At 36.9% G+C, this 27807-nt stretch overlaps 1 protein-coding gene across 7 annotated transcripts in view; it reads right to left on the bottom strand.

Moving 5' to 3' along the window:
• The window catches only part of RELCH (RAB11 binding and LisH domain, coiled-coil and HEAT repeat containing), an 84595-nt gene that overhangs the window by 8706 nt on the left and 48082 nt on the right, over positions 1-27807 (bottom strand). For 4 of the 7 annotated variants that reach the window (XM_054814859.1, XM_054814861.1, XM_054814863.1 and 1 more), the window contains 16 exons: positions 25057-25128; positions 24123-24263; positions 23273-23437; positions 22239-22386; positions 17602-17758; positions 16924-17047; positions 15808-15856; positions 15299-15378; positions 14334-14440; positions 13656-13755; positions 10093-10175; positions 9112-9175; positions 7393-7531; positions 6356-6472; positions 5842-5930; positions 990-1060 (listed from right to left, as the gene is read on the bottom strand). In XM_054814859.1, the coding sequence (XP_054670834.1) occupies positions 990-1060; positions 5842-5930; positions 6356-6472; positions 7393-7531; positions 9112-9175; positions 10093-10175; positions 13656-13755; positions 14334-14440; positions 15299-15378; positions 15808-15856; positions 16924-17047; positions 17602-17758; positions 22239-22386; positions 23273-23437; positions 24123-24263; positions 25057-25128 (1706 nt within the window). Of the gene's footprint in view, positions 1-989; positions 1061-5841; positions 5931-6355; positions 6473-7392; positions 7532-9111; positions 9176-9360; positions 9444-10092; positions 10176-13655; positions 13756-14333; positions 14441-15298; positions 15379-15807; positions 15857-16923; positions 17048-17601; positions 17759-22238; positions 22387-23272; positions 23438-24122; positions 24264-25056; positions 25129-27807 lie in introns of those variants that run through there. The other 3 variants (XM_054814860.1, XM_054814862.1, XR_008575678.1) reach the window with 3 other exon arrangements.

Below are 27807 nucleotides of genomic sequence, written 5' to 3'. Positions count from 1 at the left end.
ATCAATTTGTTACAGATATGGAAACATGACAAAACCAAGTTTCAGTAATTGTCTCGATTCCCATGGTATGGTATCAGGACTGAGGACAGATTCTTCTTTTTTAAACACTACTGTTTCTTCTCAAACTCTTCCTGGCAACACTGCTGAGGATTTATTAAGTTATATAATAATCCATGAGAAATTACCTGCTGCTATGCCATTCCAAGGCAACAAGCAGGCAAAAGAACACATACACTACATCATAATGATGCTTAGCTTTCTAAATTTGTTACCTTCTGTTACCTTCTTTTGTTATCAGGAGACACACACACGATACCACCTCTACCACGAGACAGATTGATGCATATACACCATGTGCCTGATGCCTCACAGAGAGCTGGCTTTACTGTGCATTTGTAGAATAGGTGTTTTACTGAAGTGCAACGTAGGTGGCATTTTCCCAAAGCCAACATATTCACTAAACAGCATATTCACACAGGTAGGTTAGTTTATACAGTGGAGAAACTGTTCTCATATGCACTAGTCACATGCAGGCAAAGACAGCAGCCTGGAGCAGAACAATTATGAGCGTTACGATTATGATTACCACGACCAGAACAATTCCTTCAGCCTGCAGACCACCCCCATGAAAGAGGGTTGCAAGGTGCATGCCGTATGTGCTGCTCTGAGCACTTAGGCCAAGCACTCCCTGCCTTCTCAGATTCAGGACAGAAATTCAATTAATGCTTTAAATGGATAAAAAATTCAGAACAAAGCAACACTGGAAAACAAGAACGTCATTGCTATGATACAAATAAATATGTGTTGTCCTGTGTTTTACACTGGAGACAGAAACAATCACAAACTGAATTAAAGTTCCTAAAATCTGCTTTCAAATATAGAGTAAGTCAGTGTGGGATTTCTGGTCACAAACCTCGGGCACCATTATGGAATACACTCCATGGAACATTAGTCTGGAGGCACAGAAAAAAGGGAAGTGGAAGTCTTACCCCTGTGGTTCTTGGACAGTCTTGTTCTCCACTTTCTGTTCACACTCTTTTATCATGGAGCTTAAAATAACCTAAGACAGATAAGGAAGAGATATACATGACATTTTTTCTTTTGCATAAACACTTCATATGAAATCTACTCTACTACTAATTCTGACATTAGCATAATTGTTTTAAAAGTTTCTCTGATCTTTTTCAAGTGCATTTAAACTCCAGCTATCTGGTAATGCCTTGTGGCTAGAAACAACAAAATCATTCAAAACACTTTAAGGAAGAAAATGTTTTTTAAATTGTTACAAGAGTTCAAGACTCCCTCCTGCTTCCCTGGCTTTTTAAAATAGAGCAAAAGCAAACTCACTTCTGTGACACACCTCCTGATCTTCCTTTTTTCAAACAATACTACTTTTGTTAGCAATTAACTTAGACAAACATTCATCTTCCCTCTATTTTTCTTTAGAGAGTTTTCAAGTGCCTTTTAAAATTGGTTATCTTTACCAACATTATGCATGAAAGAAAAAGCAAGGAAAGAAAAGAAAAAAGTGCGATGCCACCCTGGGACATCTTAAGGGAAACGAAGTGCTAAAGCAAACTTGGTATCATTTCACTTGTGTCTTCCAGGATTTCTATGAATTGAGGCTTTTCTTCTTTACTTAAGCAATTGCAGCATTAAAGGTTTCTGCAGAATATTTAAGACTAAACACCCCCACACCGACATTTTACATTTCTCCAGCATACCAAAAATAAAGGAATCTTTCCCAATAGCAGGCTTTAAAGGAAATCATACAATTAATTGGACAGGTATGTAAGTCCCTGCCCTGCCCACAACAATACTGCCTTAACACATTAAGACAAAAGCATTTGAAACACTTCAGCACAACAGTTGCAATGCAGTGTGTGAAACTATAAACACATATATACATGTACCCCACTGCACAAATGAAAACTTTCTCTGTTCACAACTTAGGATAAAGCTAAGCACTTTCTTTGAGACACTAAACTTAAAATCTCAAAGCCACAAGCAACTAAAATCAGTAGTGTCTTACCAAAACCTGAATACATAAAATAAATGAAAAAAACCTAATTACAATCTCTAAAATACCAATCAGTCGCTAGTGGTTACTACAAAGTGATACCTACTTTTAAATGTATTTGTATACATGAAAAAGGTGGTTTCTGCCAAAGCCCTGTTAGGCAGCCACAGCACAACATATCCTTTGAAACCATTTGCTACACTATAAGATGTGGGCCAGTCTGTGTATCTGTGTCACTGTTCATTCTATTTCTCCAAAAGTATTACTTCAACACAAAAGTATTACTTCAACGTTTAAAACAGTTTGGGTAGCAGGTGTTATATACCCTTGAATGTTTCAGAAAGCAGCATTCAAACCTGCATACCAGTAACAGGACTGCAACTCTACTGCTAAATTTGCTGCCCTTCATTTGCATAAAATATAATGCAAGTACTTAAACTCAAGACTACAGAGGTACAAGAGAAATGCATTCAAAATTTCAGTGAAAAAGCAAGCTTTTCTTTATGCATCAAAAGAGAACTGAAATTTTTAAGCACAGTGGCCATAATTTTTGTTACTTAGTATTTCTACCTGTGTATTGAAGCACTTCTAGATTCAGATAGATGTACAAGAATGTAGATGTTCTAAACATCAACAACATGAGGTCTTGATCAAGGGGGAGAATAATTCAGCGAGGACCCAGAATCATTTGAACACTGGGATGGAGACCCCATCCATTGCACAGCTCCTTCAGGGAAAGCTGCATAATTCTTGTATGAAGTGGAGCAATTCTTCCCTCTTCCCCAAATTGATTTGTCTTAAAGTTCAGGGTGAAGCAGAGGAAATGTATAAATATAGTATCACATGGGAATTTTACATTAATGATACTTGCACATACTGCTCACATCTATTCCCTTTCGTTCTCTTTCTTTGGTCATAGGACTGACTGTGAAATTATTTAGACGTCCTTTAAGAGAGATATTTGAGAGATGTAACTCTATATTTAGGGACATTTAAGAGACATAAGGTGTGCTTAAGCATGATAAACAATACTGCAAATGGACTAAATATTTTTATCCAGTACTGATTGTGTCTCACTACCATGCAACTCAAAATCCAGTTATTTTGAAAAGAAACCAAAGGTAGAGAAGTAGGAGAGAATAGAGAGTAGGGAAGGGGGAAGAAGGAACTTAATATGGAATTAGTGATGCTCACAAAAGATCTGAAATGTCTGTACAAGGTGAAATGTTTATTTTAAAGATGAGAGGGTCTGGCTTAAATTTTCAACTTGCACTTTTGTTTATATGAATGAAAAGAAAGCAAACATGAGGGATAAGTGGTAAACGCTGCCTGATAGGATCACAAGCCAATTCTGGAAATGTTACATTTCTAAGATGAGGATAAACTCTGTACTAATGTTTAGAGCCACAAGAGCTCTGTGAATGAGAAAATACATTTTTGTAACTGATATGCCATTTGAATCATGAATAACACTACAGTTACCAAAATAATTAGAAAAAGATTAATTCTGTTTACGCAAATGTCTAGCTATTTGAAACAGTAAATCACATTTACTTCAGAAAACATAATTTTAAGATGGAAGGCTTGAAAGACAGACACTGGAACTAACTGGGTGTCAGAGGTCTCTATCATGGTGCCTACAAATACTCTGTTGCAGCTGATTAAGCACCAGATTTTCATTTCTACAGTAAAAGCTGTAGCGAGTTTTCTAACGCACTGGAGCAGGAGCAAATATTTTTAAATTTATGTTTCCCTCTGGGTAAAAAATAAAGCACTTGGCATCATGTCTGAAGACAATCAATCACAGTGAGTTAGAATGTGGTAAAAGAGGATTGAGAGCTGTCTTTATTTTTAAGCCTTCAGTACCTTCTCTGGCTACAAGGCTCAAACTCAATCAAATAAGCTCTTTTATTCTACTTCAAGGCATCTTTTGAACTCACTAAGCCCTTAAATCGTATAAGTTGCACTAACTACTAAACAAAAATGAAGTATTAGTATTTGTATCAGTTATCCCATTAGGGAATATGACAGAACACAGAAAACTAAACTAAATCCAACTGTTGCCTTCAGCTTTCAGATATATTCTTAGACTTCCCGAAACACAATACACCTCCCAATCCTCTCTGAATACAGAGTATCATCAATGCCAGACCTCCTCCAGTGCTGCCTGGGGTAAAGGAGTGCAATTCTGTCGCCTTTGATGCTCAAGTCACTACTGTCCCTTCTGGCTCAGCTCTCTGAACTCAGATTCCTTCCTTTTAGGTCTGAAAGTTCCTCAAATTAATTAATCTCTAGTTCCACATAATGTAAATAAAATAATATAATAATATAGAGCAAATAAAAGAATGAGACTATAGGCTATTAGACTAAAAAAATATAACTGGAAGAAGGGACTTTGTTACCAAGTATAAGAACTTAGATGTCCTACAGAATATAGTCCTATTAATTATGTCACATTTGCAATCATAAGGAAAAAGTAAGTACTTTTGTCAAATACAAAGTAATTCCTGAAGTGCAGTATTAACCTTCAAAAACCAAAAAGGCATTCCTTTGTACATTTTGATTAAAGCTTTTCCTCCATCACTCAAAGTGCGATACTGTCAAGATTTTCCCAACATGCAACTAAATTATGTCTCTTGTTTTCAGCTACTGACTTAATATTTATGTGTTTCAATCTCTCTTAGTGTTCATCCTCTTCAAGTATTTACAAAAAGTACATAAACATATGGTCAAAATTTTCAAGTTTCTTATGTCAGCTTCTCCTGCTAACTCTTCTCTTGCTACTTTCTGTTATCTCCTTCTATGAGGGAAGATCTTGTTAGTTCCCATGTTGTCCTGTCTGCTCATTATGATCTGCTTTTTACAATTCACAGAATCGCAGCATGGTTGAGGTGGGAAGGGATCTCTGAAGGCCATCCAGTCCAACCTTCCTGCTCAAGCAGGTTCACCCACAGGCAGTTGCCCAGGCCCATGTCCAGATGGCTTTCGAATATTTCCAAGGATAGGGACTGTGCAACCTCTCTGGGCAACCTGTGCCAGCGCACAGTCACCCTCACCGTGAAAAAGTGTTTCCTGATGTTCAGAGGGAATCTCCTGTGTTTCAGTGCGTGCCCATTGCCTCTGGGCCTGGCATTGAAAAGAGCCTGGCTCCCTCCTCTTTGCACCCTCCCTTCAAGTATTTATGTATTTATACACATTGATGACATCCCCCCAGGCCTGCTCCTCTCCAGGCTGAAAAGTCCCTGCTCTCTCAGCCTCTCCTCACAGGAGAGACACTCCAGTCCCTTCATCATCTTTGTGGCGCTTTGCTGGACTCTCTATGGTATGTCCATGCTTCTGTTATACTGAGGAGCCCAGGCTCAGACACAGTACGCCTGATATGAGGTCCATCCCATATATTTCAGGACTATACTTCCATCATCCTCTTTCCTGAGCTTGCCTGTCATTTTTCTCCTGCACTCCACCAATTTTCATCTGCATTTCCTTGGACATACTGTGGCCGTTGATTTTAGCATATCTTTGCCTTGATGAAAAAGCCGATAGTAAAAACATTTCCTTTTCCTTCACTCTGCAACAATCTGTGTTTCTACTTGCATTTCTGACAGTTGAGTATTTCTCTCCAGAGGCACTCGGCTAAGAAATACATTTTAAATTATTTTACTGTTTTTAAATCATGTGACCTACTCCTTATCAAAAAACCCCTCAATGCTACGATACTCCTTATGAGTAGCTCTCCTTAACTTTTCGCTTTAAATGCCATTATGTATCAACTTTTGCTGCCATCTGCATCTCATACTCTGTTAGTAAAAATAGCTGCTCACCTCATGCTCTGGTGAGAGATGTTCCATGTCAGTTCGTAAACACTTAAGTCCAGGTAAAAAGTGATTGACCATTAAATCCTCTGAAATAACTAAAAACCAGCTTGTTAAGGTATTATAAGGATTGTGTTCTGAAATTATACAGTTTTATTCTACTGAACACAGGGACAAGCTACAGCAGCCAAACCCAAGAAAACAGAACAGCATTTGCCACTTCAGGACTAATAAAAAAGAAAAAAGGTCTTAAACATATTTACCTTTATATATTTCATAGCGCCATATCTTTTAATCTTTTTTTTTAATCTTACTGGTTAAGATCAAGGGTTTTGGTTTTGTGTTGTGTTTTGTTTTTTTTAAAGTACCTGTCAGTTCCACCTTCTGTGAAAACCTATTCTTTGGACTGAGCAGATCATATTTTACATCACACATTTAAAGACAAACTTAGTTATTTCTGAGGTATTAATCTTCTTCCCCCAGCAGAGAATTAACAGCTAAACTTCCCATAAAAAAAGGATACAACAACAGGAAAGAGCACTGTAGGCTTCAAACAGGTGTGTAGCAATATCCAGTCTCTTAGAATCCACAGACTGCTGGTTGTTGACCAAGGCTAACTTGTGCAAGTGTGGAATAACAACTGCAAAAGTAAATACTGGAATAAGTATTTGAAATTGCTTTCCATAGACTTGCTTAGCATTAAACAGTTGCTAAGCAGCAATTGCAGGCATCGAAGCATCACACATCAGTGTGGAATAAGAACTGCAAATAACAACTTTTGATGGGACTGCCCTTGTGGATTTAACTGATCAACTCAAACTTGAAATAAAACCGTGGTATCGCCACCTAAAATAAGAAGGTACCTCAGAGTACCTTAGAAATAGTAACAGTTTACAGAAAATATTTCGCAACGTTATTACTCTAATGCCGAAATATGCTTCTATTTTACAAATACAGCTGATAAGCTTGTGTCAGAGATAGGCATGTCATTAAAAATCTTCCCTGACTATAGAGGAAGCCTATCTTACTGAGTTTAGCCTGCTAAACTACACACCTGCAGTTGGCAGGCATTACAGCTCCCCATGTCTTGTTTACAAGTATCTTTAAGATAGAAAAGTCGATTGTTAGACTATGTGCTTTACATTTCAAGGGCCATGGAAAAAAGCTGTTTTGTTAATCTAGGATGCACTCACATTTAGGATGTGTGGAATACTTGAAATTTATGTGCCAGCAGGGGGTGAAGCAATATGGGCGGGGAGAGAGGAAGGCATTTTACATGTCAAGTGATTAAAAAACTATACTCTGCAGGAAAGTGACCAGTCTCTTCCAGGTCTGAAATCATTCATCACCATATGCTGGTGTTCTGTATACACACACCAACGTTAGGTAAAGTGAAAATTATATTAGCAAACTCTTAAATATGGGGACATATCAATCTCTGAAAACAAGAGTTTCCATCTACTTTTTTGTAAATTAAAAAAAATAAATCACTATAACCAGCATACTATTAGCTTTGGGACAGAAAGAGGAAGACCGCATCTTCCCACTGATGCAACTTACATTCATCTCTAAATCGGGGCTCAGCATTAGGTCCAACTCTTCCAAATGTTTTTATGATTTCTGTATGTAGAGAATGTTGGTCTTGATACTGAGGGTCCTCCAGAAAAGATGCCAGCTGCATTTTTACTCTTTCTAGAAGCTTAAATATTCCCAGAGAAATAAAAAGTACATAAAAGAATGAAGATGCTAGAAACCATTATGGTCAGTTCAGAGTATTTCTAGAATATTCCATATTTCAGATGATAAAACTTGGACCTTCTGTTAATTTACAGTTTCTTCTGACAGGATGTTCCAAACTTTTCGATGCAACTCTGCATTTTAAAGACTGTTAACAGTGTTTCAATCTGATCTATCTTTAACAATAGACAAGTGCTTTCATATAGACAGTCTTTCCTCCTGAGGTTTCCTTGGTTTTAATACTCACATTTTTTACCTGCTATTAAAGTTTCCCTCTTACTATTAATATCTTTGGAGGTTTCCCATTTAATTAGAACTGAATTAATTTTTTTTTTAATATATCAATTTGTATACTGAAAGTTTTTCTGCAGAAGACAGAGATGCATAAGTAAGCATCATAAAGTCAATAGAATTAAAAAGATTTCTCAACTAAAAGGCTAGAAAAACTGAAAATACAAATATATGTAAGATGACCTAAGTATTTAATTTGCATTCAAAGTTGTAAAAATAACATTTTCTGATACATTTTGGAAGGCGATATCGCCTCTGTACTCTAAGGCTTATTATAATTAGTGCAATGGATACAGTAATTTTTGTGTGGTAACAAAACAGTATTCTTCCCAAACTGATTATAGGCATGCATTCCAAGCTACAAAATTGTAACTTATCCATCTTCCAAGTACTTGTGAGTCATCACTGACTTCTTACTCACATTTCCTCAAACACATTCTTTTAGAGTATGTTGAAATTACAGGAAGAATGCAAGCTCTACAAAAAGCTGCAAGGTCTTCAAGAAGAAATTTGATTATACAGTTATATAAAACAAAGTACAGTATTTCTGATGCTTGCAGCAGAATCCTGGGAGTCTTTTTCAGAATTCCGATCTATTACCAAAGTTTTGTCATTTAAAAAAGAAAGAGGAATTGCATATCTATATTATCCTCAAGGATTATTTCAGTTCTGTCACTACGATGTCTTTTAATGCCATCTTGGACACCATGGGCTAAACCACCAGATATAACAGGAACTACAAGAGAGTTGTGCCCTTCTAAAGTAGTTGGAAACCAAGCAGGATATCCTAAAGCATCTAAAATGGTACAACATACTTATGTGGAGGTAACTGAATCCCATCATGATTTTTGTTTTTTGTTTAAAGTGCTTTTTGGTTAGCACTTTAAAGTAAAGCTATTTTATTTGGATGTAATGGACTTTGATTTCTCAACTCTACTGAAGAATGTTTTAAAAAACATTTTGAGCATGGGATTTCCCATCTTCTAGCACAGGCCTCCCTCTCTACATATCTGTTTTTCTTTGTTTACGTTTGGTTTGTTATTTAGAAGGAAATGTTTTTAAGATCATTGCAAAACTGGAAAACTTTTTGGAAGAGGATATAAAAAAGGAAGAAATAATTTATAAGCTGCTGCTGGGTTTTGGTTTTTTTCCCCTCCAATTTCTTTAACAAATTACTGGATTTCTGGATTTATCAAAAAATCACTCACTTCTTATGCTATAAAAACAACAGCCTGACAACAGGTGTCTTACCTCTCTCTGAGTAACAGTTTCCATAATGGTCCCAAAAGCAGGAATTGTAGCAATCCTTACTGAACTACAACGGAAAAAGAGAGTCTTTAAGATATATTAAACATTAAGAATAAAATTAATTAAAAATAAAGGAAAAATTAAAAAATTAGTGCTTTAAGTTACATTAGTTTCTGGCAATGACAAAACAAAAAAAGCAGACCAGGAAAAGAGACAGACAGGATTAACTCAAGGTCTCAATCTGAAACTCACAATTCAGGATCACTGGACAAGGTAACAAGGGCCGGAGCAACCCGCTTGTCAACTAAGGCTTCATTCATGCCTCGAAGAGTCAGCTGTAAACCAGTCAACATGCAATAAAAAACGGTTTGGTAAACTTGAAGAACTGGGTTAGCTGTGACTGAGGATGGGCAGGCAGACTCTTGGGGTTTTTCTTGGTTTAGTCACCCACACAAGACATTAAAACCATTAAGACTCTATTCATGCTCTAGCATTTATTAGTAACAACCTGTTAGTGAGATTAGCAAAGCATCCCTCCTTAGCTTGAAAGAAATAATCGCATCAGAATGTCCAGGAAATGAAGTACTACGGTTGTCTATCAGAAATTAGAGTCAAAACTGTCTTGCATTTCAGTAATGCAGATGATATTTAATTTTGCAGTAGTAAAGCTGATAGCATTACAGAACGTATTAATATTCAGCTTTCTGCTAGAGCTGCTGTAAGAGAATATGACTAAATATAAAAAAAATTAAAATTAAATGACATTGATTTTAGTTTTCTATTTCAAGTTTATTCAGCAATTTTATCCAGTTTAATTCTAGGGGTTGCAGTAAACCTCTTTATTTATAAATAAGTGATTTAAAGTTACATTTGTTTAAAAGTAATTCAATTTTTGTTCAGCTAGAATAAGAAACAGAACTGATGGTTATTTCTTCCTAAGTTTTAAGAGGGATGCTAGGTATATAAGACAGTCAGGAAACTTACATTTCAGGGTCACTGGAGAGAGTAATGAGAGCAGGAACAACTCTCTGAGCTACCAGAGTTTCATGTACCCCCTTCACCAACAGCTGAATGGTCGGAGCAGGGGGGTATCACAGGTGATGCACGGAAAGAGTGAGCACAGTATCATGGGAAGAAGAACGGCACAACCAAGAGAGAGAAAGAAAAAACACAAAAAGCAAACCAAAATTAGAAGCTAAGCAAATACTGCTACACTAGTGCTTCATATATGCAAAGGCATGAAGAAAGCTGAAGTGGTCTGGCAATCAGCACAAACCTGACAAATTCAACAATATGATGATGTTTTCACTAACTTCAGATATTTTAAAACTTGAACTCTTAAAAGTTTACCAAGTAATTATGTATTATAATTCAAATACTAACATAATTATGTATTGCAATTATACATAGAATTTGAGTTTGATAGTTGAATCTAAATGCTGTTCCTCACTCAATGGAATGGTATTTATTATAGTAGGTGGCTGTCCCATGCAAAGCAGATGTCTTTAGCTAGGCCAAAGGTGTAATTTTCCTGCACTCAGTGATACCTTTTAGACCTTTTACAATGTGACAAACAGCACCTTCCCAGATGCCACTAAGCTTTCCTCCAAGTCGTTCAGGGCTATTTTAGATTTAATTGCTATCCAAGCAGTACGTATGCGAAACTTCCCAAGTTTCCCATGCTGGTCTATGCAGGTAGAAAATGGAGAATCTTTGGATTATCCATGAAATGTATTTCACCAAGTCTTTTTGCAAACTGAGGGAGAGATATATTTATTGCAATACATCCCAAATTCTAAAAACTGAGATCACAGTGAAATTTATTACCCATAAATATGTGGAAATTGTTTGAATTTAGATGTTCCCAGGTGATTATTTTTTACATTACTTATGTGGCTATATATTAAGCATACATTTGCTGCATATGTAGCAGATGCCCTTTACATGTTTTCTACACAAGAAAATGTACTAATTTTAAAAAATGATAAGTTTCAAACTTTCTCCATATTCAGCAAAACAGGTTTTTTTGTCTGCATTAATAAAAAAGGGAAAGCCTTGATATTTACATTTTGTATTTCATATAAGAAAGTCTGTACGTTTGCTGGTTTTAGGAGATAAACATAAAAAACTTATCAGTAGTTTCTGGGAGAAATTTGAAATGTCTTTTTAATATTTAGATGTATTCTAATTACTCAAATTACATCATGAACACGAATTTAATTCTATGCTTTTCTCCCCAGTAGCGTAACAAGAGGACAAATAAGATCCATAGTGCATGGGGAAAGCAGTAGCTGTCAGTATATCACGCAGTAGTAAAAGCAGGCAATACTGACACCCTCTAACTAGAGAAGGTTTTACATTCTGCTATTTGTTTGAGCATTCCTGCTTTACCAACTCTGAATTTAAAACAAAGTGAATTATGAAAGATTGGAAGGAACCTGACTTTCCAGAAGCTTTCTATACAAAGCAGTAATTTTTATTAAGCAATATTTGTGTGTGCATGTATGTGCATGCAGGCATGGGTGCACACAGGCACTGAACATATTGTGGCCTTACAGATAATAACTGAAGGAGGAAGAATGGGGAGAGAATGGTTAAGCTACATAACAACATATGCATTCTTGCTGCAAAGCACCCAGAGGGGGGAAGCTGCAACTGCATATACTTGTTATTCAGAAAGTATTAGGAATGTCAATTCAACTACCACATTTTAACATTAATTCATTTCACATTATTTACAGTGGCAACAATTTAAAGTGCTTATGGGCTACTCTTCAAACGGCTTTAAAGGACATAGCTCAGTTTCATTACGATGATCTTACTCCCATATACAGATTTACCAATTTTGCCATTGATTAAAATAGAGAATGCTTACTATTTTCAATTTTGAACAAATAGGGACTTTAGTTTCTTTACGAATCTTAACTTTGACAGAAGGCTAGGGGTAATGTAGTGCTTTGAAAAAAAAAAATACTTGGGATTTGTATAATTAGCAAACAATTTAGAATGATCTCTAGAATGACTATGTGGGCCACCACACTTCTAATTATGGTAAAGTATGGTAAACAGCATCGTTCTGTCTTACAGAAAATAAAACAAGCTTTACCATTCAAGTGTCATTCTGAAGATAAGCATTCCTAGCCTTGAACCTAAACAGACCAACAAAGCTTGTAACTCAGCTAAGTGCTTCATGTTCAAACCAGCAGCAATCAAGTCCATTTGCATCAACATTCAAATGAGAAACTACTGACTGAAAACATTACACAGAAGCAACAGAAACAGCTGGATGGGCAAAGCCATGTAGCAGCATGTAAGGTTACAGTGAAACAGTCAATGCAAATTTTTATCCTGTTTTGATTCCTCTAGATGAATGTGTGATTATTACTTATGCATACTACACCTTAAAAATGGTAGCACAAAGCTTCCTGCCCCTGAAGGAGAGAAGAGGCGGAATGGCTCCAAGTCACATCTGTGTCCTTCCGATCCTGAACAGACTGTAAAGGTTTCGTAAAGCAGTCTGGCAGGCCCCAATCACAGCAGTCTCTGTGTGGCTGCACAGACCACTGTGCTGCTCAGAATCTTTATAGCTCTCATATAGCTGTCCTGCAGATGATGTGCTTTTCATCTTGTTATCTAATGGCTGGGCTTTGCCATTCAGCAGCCTCTGAGATGTCAGAAATTCCTCGAATGAAGGAATCTTCCAGAAGTGGAACTATTACCACCTCTTTACACAGGTGACTTCCCAAATTTACATAACGCCATGTATAAACGTGTATGCTATGGCTATCAAGGAAGTGGCAATATGATACTATTTTCAAGTGAGAAAAGTCTCTGCGACAAAGTTGCCTATGCTTTAGTAAAAATTGAAGTATATTAGGAAACGAGCAGTCAAATAGCATGCAGGACTGCCTAAAAATAGTCAACATGCAGTTGAATTTGAAAAGAAACTGCACTCAAGGCAACAGCTTGTTGTAACTGAAGTCTTTCACATGTTTGGCTAATGTTTATTAAAAAAACCAACCCCTTATTCTTACAAATATAAAATATAAGCAGTGTTCTTGTTAGATTAAAAAAAAAACCCTCAACAACTCAAAAATATTTAAGGCATAATAGCAAAAGCAAATGTAAAAACCCAGAGAGATGCTTGTTTATGTTTATCTATAAACCTAAGCAAACACATTTGACAATGTATTTAATTCTGGTTTGAACACAGTTTAGCAATGAAATCTGTTTTCATAATTGGAAAGTGTTTTTCAGCATGCAATAATCAGAATGAAAAAATCAAGTCAGCAGCAGATCAAAGAACACATACACAGTTACTACAGAAACATCTTGCAAGTGGCTAATGACAAATTGCTTAATGAAAGATGTGCTGTTGAACAGAGAACAGACACAGAAACAACTGCACAACAACTTCCTGCTCCATCACACAGTACACAGTTTAAGCCATTTGTAATTTTTAAGAATGTAGCAATGTTATCTGAATCATTGTTTTAAAAATAAACTCTAGTTTTAAAAAGGTGTAAAAAAATTTGGGTAACACTTACCTCAAACATTCTAGCAGCTGTACACCGAACAAGAGCAGAAGTATGGACAACTCCATACCATAAGACAGTTAATAGCAGCTCATGATAAGCTGGATTTGCGCTACAAGAAAACAGTCGGGCAATCAAAAAAAAAAAAAAGTACTCCCAAACCCTGAGTATGTTCTTCATCTACAAAATGTAGTCTCAAGAATCCATTGCTCAACAAATAGATTCAAACTCCAACATTTATCCTTTCTGAAGGATACATAACATTTATCTCATTCTGAAGGATATGCAACATCTTGCTGTGTAGAAAATCTGTTGCATTTTGAAGTTAATTTTTTTAAAAATATAATTTTCAATAAATTATGACACTAAACTGAATGCAAGTACATCTAGAACACATCATAATAGTATGGGAAATACAAAATGAATTTCCATTTTATCTTAAATGACTGATTTTTGTGATTTTTTTTTTTGTTTTTGGTGTTTATTTTTCTAAGCTTCAGAATTTTTTAGCACTGCATTTTTAATCTAGAGATTAAAAATTTAATGTTTGTGAAACACCAAGGAAAAAAGCAAATATACCCTTTATTCACCCAAAGCATCACAGTTATTAAAATCACACCCAGATTAGCAGCTTTGAATAAAAACTTCTAATGTATTTAGATCTAGTCAACTCCAAGGTATATTCTTTACCCCAGTTCCACAAAGGAAGCTTTCAGGCTATCAAGAGGAGCATGGGATAATGAAAGCATGGTCATTACATCTTCTAAGAATCCAACTAACAGCTTGCGGTCTTCTTCCTGAAAGAAGTGTACAATGTTGAATGTAGTAGAAGTATTGCTGCAGCTGTGATGACCTACAGCTACAAAAGAGTCAAGCTATGAGTGAGAACAAACTAGATTTAGCCTTTAACAATCTTCTCAGGAACTGCAAAAACGTAGTTTAAGAACAAGAACTTTTCAAAGCAAACACAAGACTGTATTTCTGTATTTCATCAACTAAGCGCATATTTGTGCATAAATTACCCAAACTGTTTTACTAAAGAAACTTCTAAAAAGGGTACTTACGCACTTGCATGGCTCCTGACAGTTTGTGATTGCTTACAATCCACTAAACATTTATGAGCTGATGAAGTATTTATTTTTTCCTGTAAGCTATGGATATGGCATTCCATAACTGCTGGTTACTGGACTATTATTCATGGAGTGTTTATTTTAGTACCAGGTAACACTAAAATTTTAAGACTCCAACTGTGCCCAAAACGGTGATTTACCTGCTTAAGTGTTTCAGTAAATTTTGCAAAATTATGTTTTCAGGGGTCACAGTTAAATGGCCAAGAACCCATTTATAGAATAACATTAATATTTTTGATAGAGACGCATGGCAGCTGTCAATGTCTGAGAGTTAGCAGTGGTGAAGATGCCAGATGTCATTTTAAGATTTACTGAATTCAGGTTTTAACATTGATGACTATTGTCTAAATGTAGGAGACAACTTGACTACAAAACTTTGCTTTTAAGTGTGTTTACAGCTGCTCACTTATCTATCTTCAAAGCACAAGAGCACTAAGTTTTCACAGAAAACAGTAAGGGTTTTTTTGTAGAATAAGTTTTACACATTACTATACATTCAACAAAGAAACAGAAAAACAAACCTACCTGAATGTAACACGTAAGGACCCCTGTTGCATAGATGGGAACTGTGGCTTTTGTTAGCACTCCGTTACCTGCTGTGGAATCTAATGAAAGATGGTGAAGAATTTAGGTTTTACATATATATATATGCGTGTGTGTGTAATATATATTTTTTATATATATATATAAAAAAGGTAGACGTATATGTGTGTATTGTAAGTATTTTATATATATTTACCTTTTCATACATACATAAAGAATTTTTATACATATATATGCATATACACACACACACTAAAATAATACTCAAGTAGTATTTGGATTTGAGATTTTATTTGTACTTTATATACACACACACACAATCTACAACTTTAGAGTATTCCATTCAGATTAAGATTAGATTTTCAACATTTCAGAAAGATGACAAATTTGAGAACTGCAGTCTGAAAATGTTATTTGAACAAGAGATTGACAGGTTTTTTCCAGTTGTGGTTAAGATCAATTTTTATTCATTTGTGTAAAAAGCTACTTACCTATGTTTTCCTCAGACAGTCTTAAGATTTCCTGGAACTGTGGTTTTACCTATACAAAGGATGATGAATCCCATGTAAGAAAACCTGTTACCAGTGTCAATTAGGAAAAAATTAAGAGTAATAAAAAAACCCCCACCAACAGGAAAAGGACATTTTGAAGGTACGGAAAGAAAAAAAAAAAAAACCCTTTAAAAAGCATAGCCAGTTTTTATGGAAATTGAAAGCATGATATAAGAGAGTAAAAATTTCTACTGAGTACCCACACTGAGGTAGCATTATTTAGCACTTCTGATACCAAAAGTTGAAGTCTCTTGGCATTATGCTTCATTGGGCTTTTGGGTTTACGGTTTTACCAAGCTATAATAAATGGTTTTGGTTTATATCTTTGCTGTCCATGAAGTGCTCTCTTCCAAAATATAGCTGTGATAATCAGTATCAGAACAATTTTACAGAAGCAAGGGATCTAAAGATAACTTATAGAAAGGGCTTTCAAAGACCAGAGACTGGTTTTAATCTCCTCTCTGGAGGCAGCACATAATGCTAACCCTGTTTTGTAATTTTATCTTTAGGTAATCCTCTACTGTTTTATAATGTCCCTTTAAAATACTTTTGATTTATATTTGGAAGTTATTTTATTGAGAAAAATTATGTATTTCCTTGATAAAAATGTTTAGGTAACTTCAAAAATATTTCGGGCAGGGAAAGCATTCATTTTAAATTTCCAATCAAGTACAGACTGGAGTATTTATGTACACCACAAACACCGAGCAGTATGCTGTTCTGAAGAAAGAAAATTGTTAAATCACTAGAATTAGGATGATCTCTCCCACTCTCTATGCTATTCACAAAGCAAATATGAAGAATACAGTTTAAAAAATAATCCTTCCTTGTTGGGTAAGGTGAGAAGGCCATTCCAAAATGGTCAAAACCAGAAATCAAAACAATGCAAATAAAGGTTTAAAAATAGCAAGTTTAAACATACTTATAGAAAAGCATCAGTGTGACATGCAAATATAAATGGTAACATAAAGTGCGGGTATTCAGATACACCATAAATATGTAGAATAGGTATTATCAAGGTACTCTTTTTATAGAATATTTAAGGTAATACCTTACCTTAGTGTTTGTAAAAATTTTCCCAAATGTCCTACAAAGTCTCCAGAAAAATCTGGAGAACTCATGGACACAGGCAGTTGATGCTACATTGATCTTGCCAACTATTTCTATAAGCTGTGGTAGCCTAAAAATCAGGAAACAAAAGGATATTAAACACTACTCTGATCTTGTGTTTCTCTCCAGTTATATTGGTATAGATTTACTGTTTATATTAATATATCTATACACACACAGCGCACTACTGGTTCTAATAAAATTACCTACATGTTCTGTACAATTCCTGACCCTTGAAGAAAGCAAGGGTTTAAGTGCCTGAAAAGTCTGACCTATATTTTCAAACATCTGTTACTGCAGAACAGTATATTTCATGAGATATTCAGACTAAAACAATCTTCATTTCAACAGAGACTTGACTACACTATTGCAAAGATGAAAGAAACAATTTTTTGGAGCAAGTAGTTACCTACACATTCTGCTAGACAGTTGAATAAAATCAAAACCAATTCAGTATAAAAATTAAAACATCTAAAAAAAATCAATCTTTCCTCTTCAATAATTCTTAAACACAATCATACTTAAAAGTCTTATGTTTAATAATTGTTAGACATTATCATGCTTAAGAACTATTAATTTTCACACACTTTAAAATTAGGAATCATAAGATACAAATTAACTCACAGTTGATTGACTACCCATAGCAAAGTCTCCCAGCCTGTGGTACCCTCATGTTCTAGCTGGTGGTCATACAGTTGCAACAACACTGCTAATTGTTCGCGGCTTCCAATGATGATGGCCACATCCTGAAGAGGCGATACAGGTCGGGGAAATCTAGTGACTGTAACAGCAGAGAACAAGTGATCATGAACAAAAAAAATATGAAAATATCTCGGAGGTGATGTCAGTAAAGATAGCTAAGAATGTCTGAAACTCTTTAATGCCTTCTGTGTAAGGTTATCAATTTTTTTTAAAAAAAATCAGTGAGTTAAATCCATTGCTGAAGAGGATACATAACCCTCACTTAAAAAGAGAAAATGCTGGTACAAGGAGATTATGGAATTATTATTGCCAGCATGGCTTCACTAAGGGCAAATCTTGCCTGACCAACCTAGTGGCCTTCTATGCTGGAGCGACTACATCAGTGAACAAGGGAAGATCTATAGATGCCATCTATCTGGACTTCTGTAAGGCCACTGACATGGTCTCCCACAACATCCTTCTCTCTCAGTTAGAGAAATATGGATTTGACGGATGGACTGCTCAGTGGATGAGAAACTGGTTGGATGGCTGCATCCAGAGGGTAGTGGTCAAGGGCTCAACATCCAGATGGAGATCAGTGATGAGTAGTGTCCCTCAGGGGTCTGTATTGGGACCAATACTGTTTAAGATCTTCACCAATGACACAGACAGTGGGATCAAGTACACACTCAGTGAGTTTGCAGATGACACCAAGCTGAGTGGTGCAGCTGACATGCCTGAGGGACAGGATGCCACGCAGAGGAACCCGGACAAGCTCAAGAAGTGGGCCCATGTGAACCTCGTAAGGTTGAACAAGGCCAAGTGCAAGGTCCTGCACATGGGTTGAGGCAACCCCTGGTACCAATACAGGCTGGGGGATGAAGGGATTGAGAGCAGCCCTGCCACGAAGGACTTGGGGGTACTGGTGGATGGAAAAACTGGATGTGAGCTGGCAACGTGCACTCGCAGCCCAGAAAGCCAATTGTATCCTAGGCTGCATAAAAAGAAGCATGGCCACCAGGTCAAGGGAGGATACTCTCCCCCTCTGCTCTGGTGAGACCCCAGCTGGAGTACTATGTCCAGCTCTGGAGTGCTCAATACAAGAAAGACATGGACCTGTTGGAGTGGTTCCAGAGGAGGACCACAAAAGTGATCAGAGGGATGGAACATCTCTCTGACTGAGGACAGGCTGAGAGAGTTGGAGTGGTTTAGCCTGGAGAAGAGAAGGCTCTGGGAAGATCTTATTGTGGCCTTTCAATACTTAAAAGGGGCTTATAAGAAAGATGAGGATAGTCTTTTTAGTAGAGTCTATTGCGATAGGACAAAGGGTAATGGTTTTAAAGTAAAAGAGGGTAGATTCAGACTAGATATAAGGAAGAATTTTTTTACAGTGAGGGTGGTGAAACACTGGAACAGGTTACCCAGAGAGGTGGTAGATGTCGTCCCCTTGGAAAAATTCAAGATCAGGTTAGACAGGGCTCTGAGCAACCTGATCTAGTTGAAGATGTCCCTGCTTATTGCAGGAGAGTTGGACTATATGACCTTTAAAGATGCCTTCCAACCCAAATCATTCTACAATTCTACGATCCCAAAGAACACACCACAGATTTACAGTACAGTGACTTGCTGGCAAGGTTTCCTGACTTCTATTGCCACCCTTTAATCATCTAACTGCTCCAACCTTTGTATACGAAGTAGTTTTTGACACTCTGCACTCCCTCCCCCAACTCCTTAATTATCTGAATTATCCAAAGAAAATAATTTACACTTAAAAAACAAGACCTCGAAAAAATTCAAGACCATTCAAATATCTGGGGATTGAAAACCTGCTAAACCAACATTGCTTTTATTATTCTCAATTCATGTCAAGCATACTTAAAATTATTCAGCAATGAAGTTAAGCAACAAGAACATCATCTTTCCTACTGCAAAATTCAAGAAAGCAAGCTTGCAGTTCCTGCAATGCTACTAGATTAGTGAAAAGTACATGTGATTTATTTTTCCTCCACTTTTGTGGAGGAAGAAGCTGTCAGACTAGGCTGAAGTCTGAATTTGTTAATTCCTTATTTAAGCAGTAGCCACTCAGGGAAAAAGCACTCATCTTCAAATGACTCAAGTCAGCTGAACAAGTTTTACCATAGGACATTTAACATTTTCACATTAATATCATACAGTAAGTACCACCAGCTACTTTCCAAATTCTCCTTTAAATTTGTTACCCTTTCTTTGCACCTTCACACACAGCACTATTATCAGCATGTGGCAGGTATTACCAATATCTTTTAAAAGTATTTGTAGCGGGAGAAAACATTCTGCAGGCTAGGATTGCTGATTTAAGCATAACTTCACTATAAGGCCATTCAGTCTGCTAAGATATTACATAGATACATAACAGATGGTGAACCTCCTGCACTAGGCTGTTTTTTTCCCACTTCATTTTTTTTTATTTGTAAGAATTAACCCAAACTGAGGCCAGCCTTCTTGAGCTATTATCAGCTATTAGCAGAAATCAATTCTTCAGAAACCTTTAGGAAGTCCAGTTAAGGATTGCTTTGCTTTCTCAAAAGCTTCTTTTAAGAAGTAGAGAGAAATAACGAGAAATTAAATAAAAACTTTTTATGTGATAATCAGGTGTCTCAAGCATAGAAATGGGTAGAAAAAAGAAGCATTACTTAAGGATTTGCTAAGGGAGACCAACATGAAAAAACATTTAGAAGGCAAATCAGAAGGCATAATAGTATTTTTTTCACAATTTATGCTGTGTATTAGGACAACTGAGTATTTCACTGCAAGACTTTCATTGGATTACATAAAGCTATGTCACTGGGCACAAAGAAGCCATTTTGCCTGTAACACTGCTATGTAAAGACAGAAAAAATCCAAAAGGATACCATTTAGTTCTCCTTTATTCTATGGGCAATCATTTTGTAAATATTCACGACTTATGTATTTCTTCTGCATCAATAACCTGATAATTATAATTAGTTAAATATCTCATAGTGGTTCACGTCAGACTAATTTCTTCAATAGGAATGAAGTAAAAGCAGAGGGAGGAAAAGTAGAAGATATTTTCCCAAAAAGGAAAACAACAGAACAAAGAAAAATGTCATGACAAGAGACATCTTCCTATGCTGGAATCTGCCTTAAAAAAAAAAAAATTCTCTCTGTCAACTCAGCAACATTAAAGAAAGAAAATTCACAATGTGACAGAGATTCCCTGAACTTCTTTCTCTGTACTTGCAACATATGAAAAAACAACATAAAGAACAGGTGGATTAGAAAAAAAGGCCTGGGGACAAACTTGAATCATTATTGTACAGAGTGCGTGCTATAAAAATCTAAAGTTTATACATAGATTCCGCAACTTATGTTTATGTACTGTGGTGGGTTGACCCTGGCTGGAGGCCAGGTGCCCACCAGAGCCGCTCTCTCACTCCCCTCATTCAATAAACAGGGAAGAAAAGGCATAACGAAAAGCTTGTAGGTCGAGATAAGGACAGGGAGAGATCACTCACTAATTGTTGTCACGAGCAAAACAGACTGAACTTAGAGAGGGAATTCATCTAATTTATTACTAGGCAAAACAGAGTAGAGGAATGAGAAAATAAAATCAACTCTTAAAACACTTCCCCCCACCCCTCCCATCTTCCCGGGCTCAACTTCACTCCCGGCTTCAACCTTCCCCCCCCTCAGCGGCACAGGGGGACGGGGAGTGGGGGTTACGGTCAGTTCATCTCATGGTGTTTCTGCCGCCTCTTCATCCTCAGGGGGAGGACTCCTCTCATCGTTCCCCTGCTCCAGCATAGAGTCCCTCTCACAGGGTGCAGACCTTCAGGAGCAAACTGCTCCAGCGTGGGGTCCCCCACGGGGTCACAAGTCCTGCCAGCAAACCTGCCCTGGCGTGGGCTCCCCTCTTCACGGGTCCACCGGTCCGGCCAGGAACTTGCTCCAGCGTGGGCTTCCCACGGGCCGCAGCCTCCTTCAGGTGCCTCCACCTGCTCCAGCGTGGGGTCCTCCACGGGCTGCAGGTGGAATCTCTACACCCCCTCATCCTTCCTCCATGGGCTGCAGGGGGACAGCCTGCTTCACCATGGTCTTCTTCAGGGGCTGCAGGGGGATCTCTGCTCTGGTGCCTGGAGCTCCTCCTGCCCCTCCTTCTGCACTGACCTTGGTGTCTGCAGAGTTTCTTACATCTTCTCACTCCTCTCTCCGGCTGCAAAAGCTCTCTCTCTCTAAGTGTTTTTTTTTCTTCTTAAATATGTTATCACAGAGGCGCTGATTGGCTTGGCCTTGGCCAGCGGCGGGCCCGTCTTAGAGCCGGCTGGCATTGGCTCTATCAGACACAGGAGAAGCTTCTGGCAGCTTCTCACAGAAGCCACCCCTGTAGCCCCCCCGCTACCAAAACCTTGCCACGCAAACCCAACACAGTACTAACCTTAAATACACACAAATCCCATGTAAATATGGACTATGGACCATTTTCTGAAATTCTTCCTTTGCAGTTAATAGTAATTTGAGATTTGTCACTGAATTATACTTAAGTTCATAAAAATTCCACATATAAGAAATTAATCATTTACCTTCTATTTGTGGTACTTCTCCCTGAAGTTTAGCCTTGCTTGTGAAAGGTGCATTCTGTAGCACCAGTGCAAACAGTGAAGGAATCAATGACTGCAGAGCAGACAGATACATGTGGAGCTTATGTTCATCCAAGCCATGTTCTCCTTCCTGAAACAGACAGGACATTTACTTAAAGTTTTTGGTTTGGATGATCTGCTACTTAGGCATGTATTCCCTGGCAAGAGATCAGCACATCTGTGATGAGTTTCTACACAGAGACACTAATTATATTGTAATTTATCCTAACCACAAGCTTCCTTTCTGTCACCATCCAAATCCCCTTGTCACCTCTAAGTCACTTCTACTCAAAAGATTCAAGCAATATAGCCTTTGGCATTTAGTAGTTCATGTCAACGAACACACTGATATTCTGAAAGAACATTTTTCAGCCCATCTTGAAAATGTGAATCCCTGGTCTCAGAGACCAATGCATCTAAAAACTGAATGAACTAGATGCCTGTACTCTGAAAACAAGCATCTTCATTAGACTGCTATGAGATATCTTATTTTCCAGAACTTTCCAGATATCTATCAAATCAAGCATACAGACAAACTGGCTTATAATTGCGAATGACCTAAGCCATTTAATTCCACTTATTTTCTTTTTGTTTAATATTGCAGTTTATTAAAAATACAGTATGTGACACTAAAATAATTTAAATATAGGGCAAATGCACATAACAGAATAACACATATCATCCAGTCACAGCCTCAAGCAAGAGTTTTCTGAACTGCAGTTTGATTATTGAGTTATAAACCAAAACATTGTTAAAGAAGAACATGTTTGGTTTGGGGGGGTTTGTTGTTATTTTTTTTCCCCTTCTTCCAAAGGACAAGTAAAAGTTATGGAGGTACAACAAGAATCTTCAGAAAATTCCCCCCCAACATTAAGTAGCAATTACTTACATATTTGTATTTTTTTTTTTTTAAAAGCCTGCATATGTAATAAAGATAAAAAGAAAATTCTCCAATGTAGAAACAGCTGAACACATACCCTGAGCAATTTTTCAATTTTATTAAGCAGTGTAGGTATAAGATGGAACTGTAAATTTCCCAGTTCTGTTGTCCAGGCAGCGTAAGCAGGTAAAAATACCTGATGCGTTGCACTAACTACACGTTCTGAAGGGTCTCCTAAAGCTGAAAGCAGCAGTTCAAAGCCCTGGTAAAAGACAATAAAGAATGTAATTACTTTCCTAAAATTTATGCTAAAGTTTCCCACACAAAACATGCAGACTAGAAAAAGTTATAACTTATTATTTAAAACTTTACAGTAATAAAAATAAAACAAGGTAGTACATGGAGGCCTTTCAACAGATATTCCCACCACATCTACAAAGGTAAACAGTAGGTGGTTCAATGATCCTGCTTGTATTTCTCTACAGTCAAGTTATCAGAATCAATGCAAACAGATTTTACCACTCTGCCTTCAAAAACCCAAAGACAGGATTAGAAGTTCTTCATTTTCACTTACCTGAAACATTATCAGGCACTATTAAGATGAACTACAAGTAGGTTTTGTTGTAGTAGACAAATCTCTGTTAGCAAGTGATGATACCAAACTGGCTAATAATATCAGGTGGGCAATGAAATGATATGTTCTTGAAGGCAAATTATGAATTAGAGAAGCTTCTGTATAAGGCTTATACCTGAGGTTTTAATGATACTTTTAAGTATATGTTTTCTCTTTGGTCTTTATACAATAAAATCAACATTCACATAAACTATCAAAATTTTTAAAAGTATCTGGAAAGATTTAATAAAAATACATGAAATTATGCATCCCTCTATTCATGAAATGACTATAGAAGATATTTTATACATACAGAACCCAAACCAAATTATACCTGTTGATATTTGTCTGGATCATCAATATATCCCATAATGATGCCAAGGCTTTTGATCACAGCTTCTCGTACCAGATCTGCCTTATCTTCCATTAGCATTTGCTGCAGCATGGAAAGTACTAATGAACTACGAATTTCTTTCTGTTTGTAAACAAGAAACATACTTGTTAAATCCAATGACACAAGAAATGCAGGTTTATATCCATTTTTATAAATAATTTGCACTTCTATTAGTGGTCACAAACAAAATTCCTTCTTCCAACCATAAATCCATAAATATTACACATTCAGTTTTCACAAGAGAAGATGCATGAATATAGAAAGTCAGTAGCCTCATTAGAGAGCCTTTTGTCCTAATAAGCACAGAACTCAGGTTCTTTCATTCATATGGAACCAAAAATAACTAACAGCAAAAAACTACTATACGCCTAGACTTAGAATTTTTAATCACTGCATTGCTAAATTGGAGAAGTGGGGTTTTAATTTGGGTTATTCTCCTCTTTATCTGAAGTTTTAAATTCAAGTTTGCCACTGACTTAATTTTGCTGCTGATTCTGACCGGCAGCACTCTTCAGACACTGTAGAATGTTACATGAAGAACTCTGTTATTGGGTGCCAATTATTTTTTCAGATATTATTTCCTTAATTTGTCGTAACTATCTTTACTGAAACAAAGATGATTTTTTCAGAACGTACTGTTTTTAAAGACATTTTATAGCTAGATTAACCTGTATTCCTTCATAATAAGCTGTCTCCTCTTTAATGTGATTTATTCAATCTCATGTGTGTGATACAAAGTAGAAGACATTGTGATTGTCTATGCATAACATAAACACTTGGGAATATTTAAAATTATAAAGAATGTTCACATTATGCAACAGATTTTCACCTTGCTTTCTCTAGCAAAGTATTTAGAGCCAGTATTAACACTTACTGGAAGGTAAGGTGCTAGAGCTCCACAGGATTCTGCTACCAGTAGCCGTCTCTCTGGGTATTTGTGGTTGATCTGGTAAAGAGAAACAGAATGGCTATTTGCTTTGCAGTAACCAGTATTCAAAATGTGGTTAGCATGAACTGCAACAGAGGGATACATCTGCACCTCTTGAATAAACATTGACTGTGCCCGTAGAAGTAGCATACGAGTAATACGCAGCCTCAAAATTCTTGCACTGAGGCGTAAAGACAAAGCAGATACAGCCTTCTCGAGTTGTCCTATAAAATAGAGCTCACAGCAAGAGAAGAATTGGAGAAGCATGTATGTATATGCAGTAAAAAGAAGGGTGGAAAGCAGCGTATGGGCTGCTGTACTTTAAAGAATACAAATAACTTCTGAGCTGGCATGTCATGAAATATTTTGTCTTGTGTAGCCCTTCAGGAGCACCATTCCTCTAAGAGCTACACAAGTGCCCTCTAGTGCTCTGAGCCAACCAGTGTAGCACAGCTGCCGAGGTCTTGCTGAACAACTGGGGTCAAAAGAAGATATACATACTAAGCCAAAAAATACCTGCATGCTATTGAAATTCTGCTCTCAGATCCAGCATAAATATGTCACACCTCTAAAATGTGACTGAAAATAGCTCCTATTCCAAAGAACCTCTTGATCCTGTGCTACCTCTCCTTTCCACTCAAAGGCCGTTCAAAAATTCTGCCTTAAAAATTTAACACTGACACTTTGGAACCAAGTTCGCATCCTGGTGGAGTCAGCTTTAATGGCCAGTGCAGTGGTCGTACAATGAAATGTGATATATTTCAATATACTTTGTGAATAAAAAAATTTAGGGTAAAATAGTGAGAGGGAATGTAAATAGTTTGATCCTGTCAGATAAAATAGGATATGCATGTGGTACAACTATTTCTTTCTCTCTTGCTATGCAGTGTATAGCCTTGGTGAGACAATCATCTTACCACAGAAAGGACCAAGGTACTCAATGCCTTCTTTGTCTTGGTCTTTACTGGGAAGACTTGCCTTTAGTAGTCCAAAGTTGCTTTAATACCTATAGTATCTTTGATGTACGTGCCATCTTTCCAAATGCAAATTCCCTACTGGTAACAGAGATACGCTTTGCCTTCTGGAGCTCTGCCTAACCAAGGGAAACAGCAAAGCCTAATTTCAACTGGTTTAGGTGGACTGGCAAGGCAATATAAATATCACCTTGATATTGCAAAGATATACTGACACACCAGAGGGAAAAAAAGACTCAAATTTCTGCAAGGTTTGTGTTCAGGGAAGATTATTAGCCCTTGGAAACTTAAACGTAACTGTAAAATGTTTATTACCATTTCTTTTCCTTTTGTCTTTAATAAGCAGTAGTACAATTCTGGAAGCCAATTAAGTGGTTACTAGTGCTGAGGGAACTTTTAGCATTCACAGAGCCCTGATCTAAACTCAGATGAGCCAGCTACCAAATTCTACCTGCAAAGAGCAGGTAGGCTGATAACTCTGAGCTTCAGAATGTGTGGATGAAAATGCTCAATCTTCTGAGGGCTCAGTCCTTTACATCTGTAAATAGATTCTGGTTGGAGACCAAGTGCATGAATGCTTTCAAGATTAAAGCATCTACTGAGAAAAGGTAGAAAATTATGTGCATTTGAGTTCCTTCTACAAACTCAGTCTTGTGACAATGAGATTCAGCTGGTATTTTGCTGGAGAAAATAATGACCTGGTTTCAGTACTGCAAACAGTCTGGCAAACTGTATTAAATAAATGCATGATGACATATGGCTTGGCAGCCTGATATGCTGTACTGTTACAGTTGGACTGGTTTCTCTTCTGCATCAGCAATTAGCAACAAACTGGTATGATGAAGATGTGCTAATACTGAGGTGAGACTGCTTTGATTTTTTTTTTAAACACTGTTTAAATTTAATGAGAAACAGCAAGAAAACAAAATGTGGTTTGTGTTCAACTACTATTGCCATGAGTCCTTCATTTAATCAATAGATACAACAGTCACACATATAAGCACAAATGCTGCAGATACTATGTACTTCTACTGTCAGAAAGCATTAAGACTATTAAAGCTTGGACTTTATTGTGCAACACAGATGGCTGTGTTATGCAAGAAAGAGTAGACAGTTATCAGACCAGAAAGACTGTGCCATCAAAGCAAGCATTACCACTCTGTCAAGGTTTAGTTATTCACTGTCTTTAGGCAATAATGAACTCCTTTTTCTTCATTACGGTAGGAAAATACCACGCATTTTCACCTGAACTCATCTTGTTCTGTTTCCACGCTTCAGATGAAACAGTAAAAGAATTTCAGTTTGGTTGTTCAGTCATTTCTATTAATTTAGAGTATCTGTGAAAAAGGTCACTGTGAAGTCACATGTAAACTTCAGGCTGATCTTACAGGTGTAAAATCATGCCCATCTAAAACTACTTTGATCTTTAATTTTCTGTTTAAGAATTTAAACTAGCTGAAGCGTGGAAACTACTCCAGGGACTTAATACAACATAAAAATCAGCGAATGAAATCTTTGAATGAAAATGGATTTCCAACAGTCTGGAAATTGCAGTACAAATTATGAAGGCACCTACCTGGCAATAGGTTAAGCAACACTGATGATGAACATGTGCATATCTACATTTCAGTACAACAAACATATGCAGGTATATGCAGGTAACTAGAATTTCCAGACAATCTTTGATAAATTTTCTGCTTGTAAGTTCTTTTTAATGTTATAT

Source organism: Grus americana, chromosome 2 (assembly GCF_028858705.1).
Source record: "Grus americana isolate bGruAme1 chromosome 2, bGruAme1.mat, whole genome shotgun sequence".
Taxonomy (NCBI): Eukaryota; Metazoa; Chordata; class Aves; order Gruiformes; family Gruidae; genus Grus; species Grus americana.
This window is presented reverse-complemented; position numbering and strand designations above follow the sequence as displayed.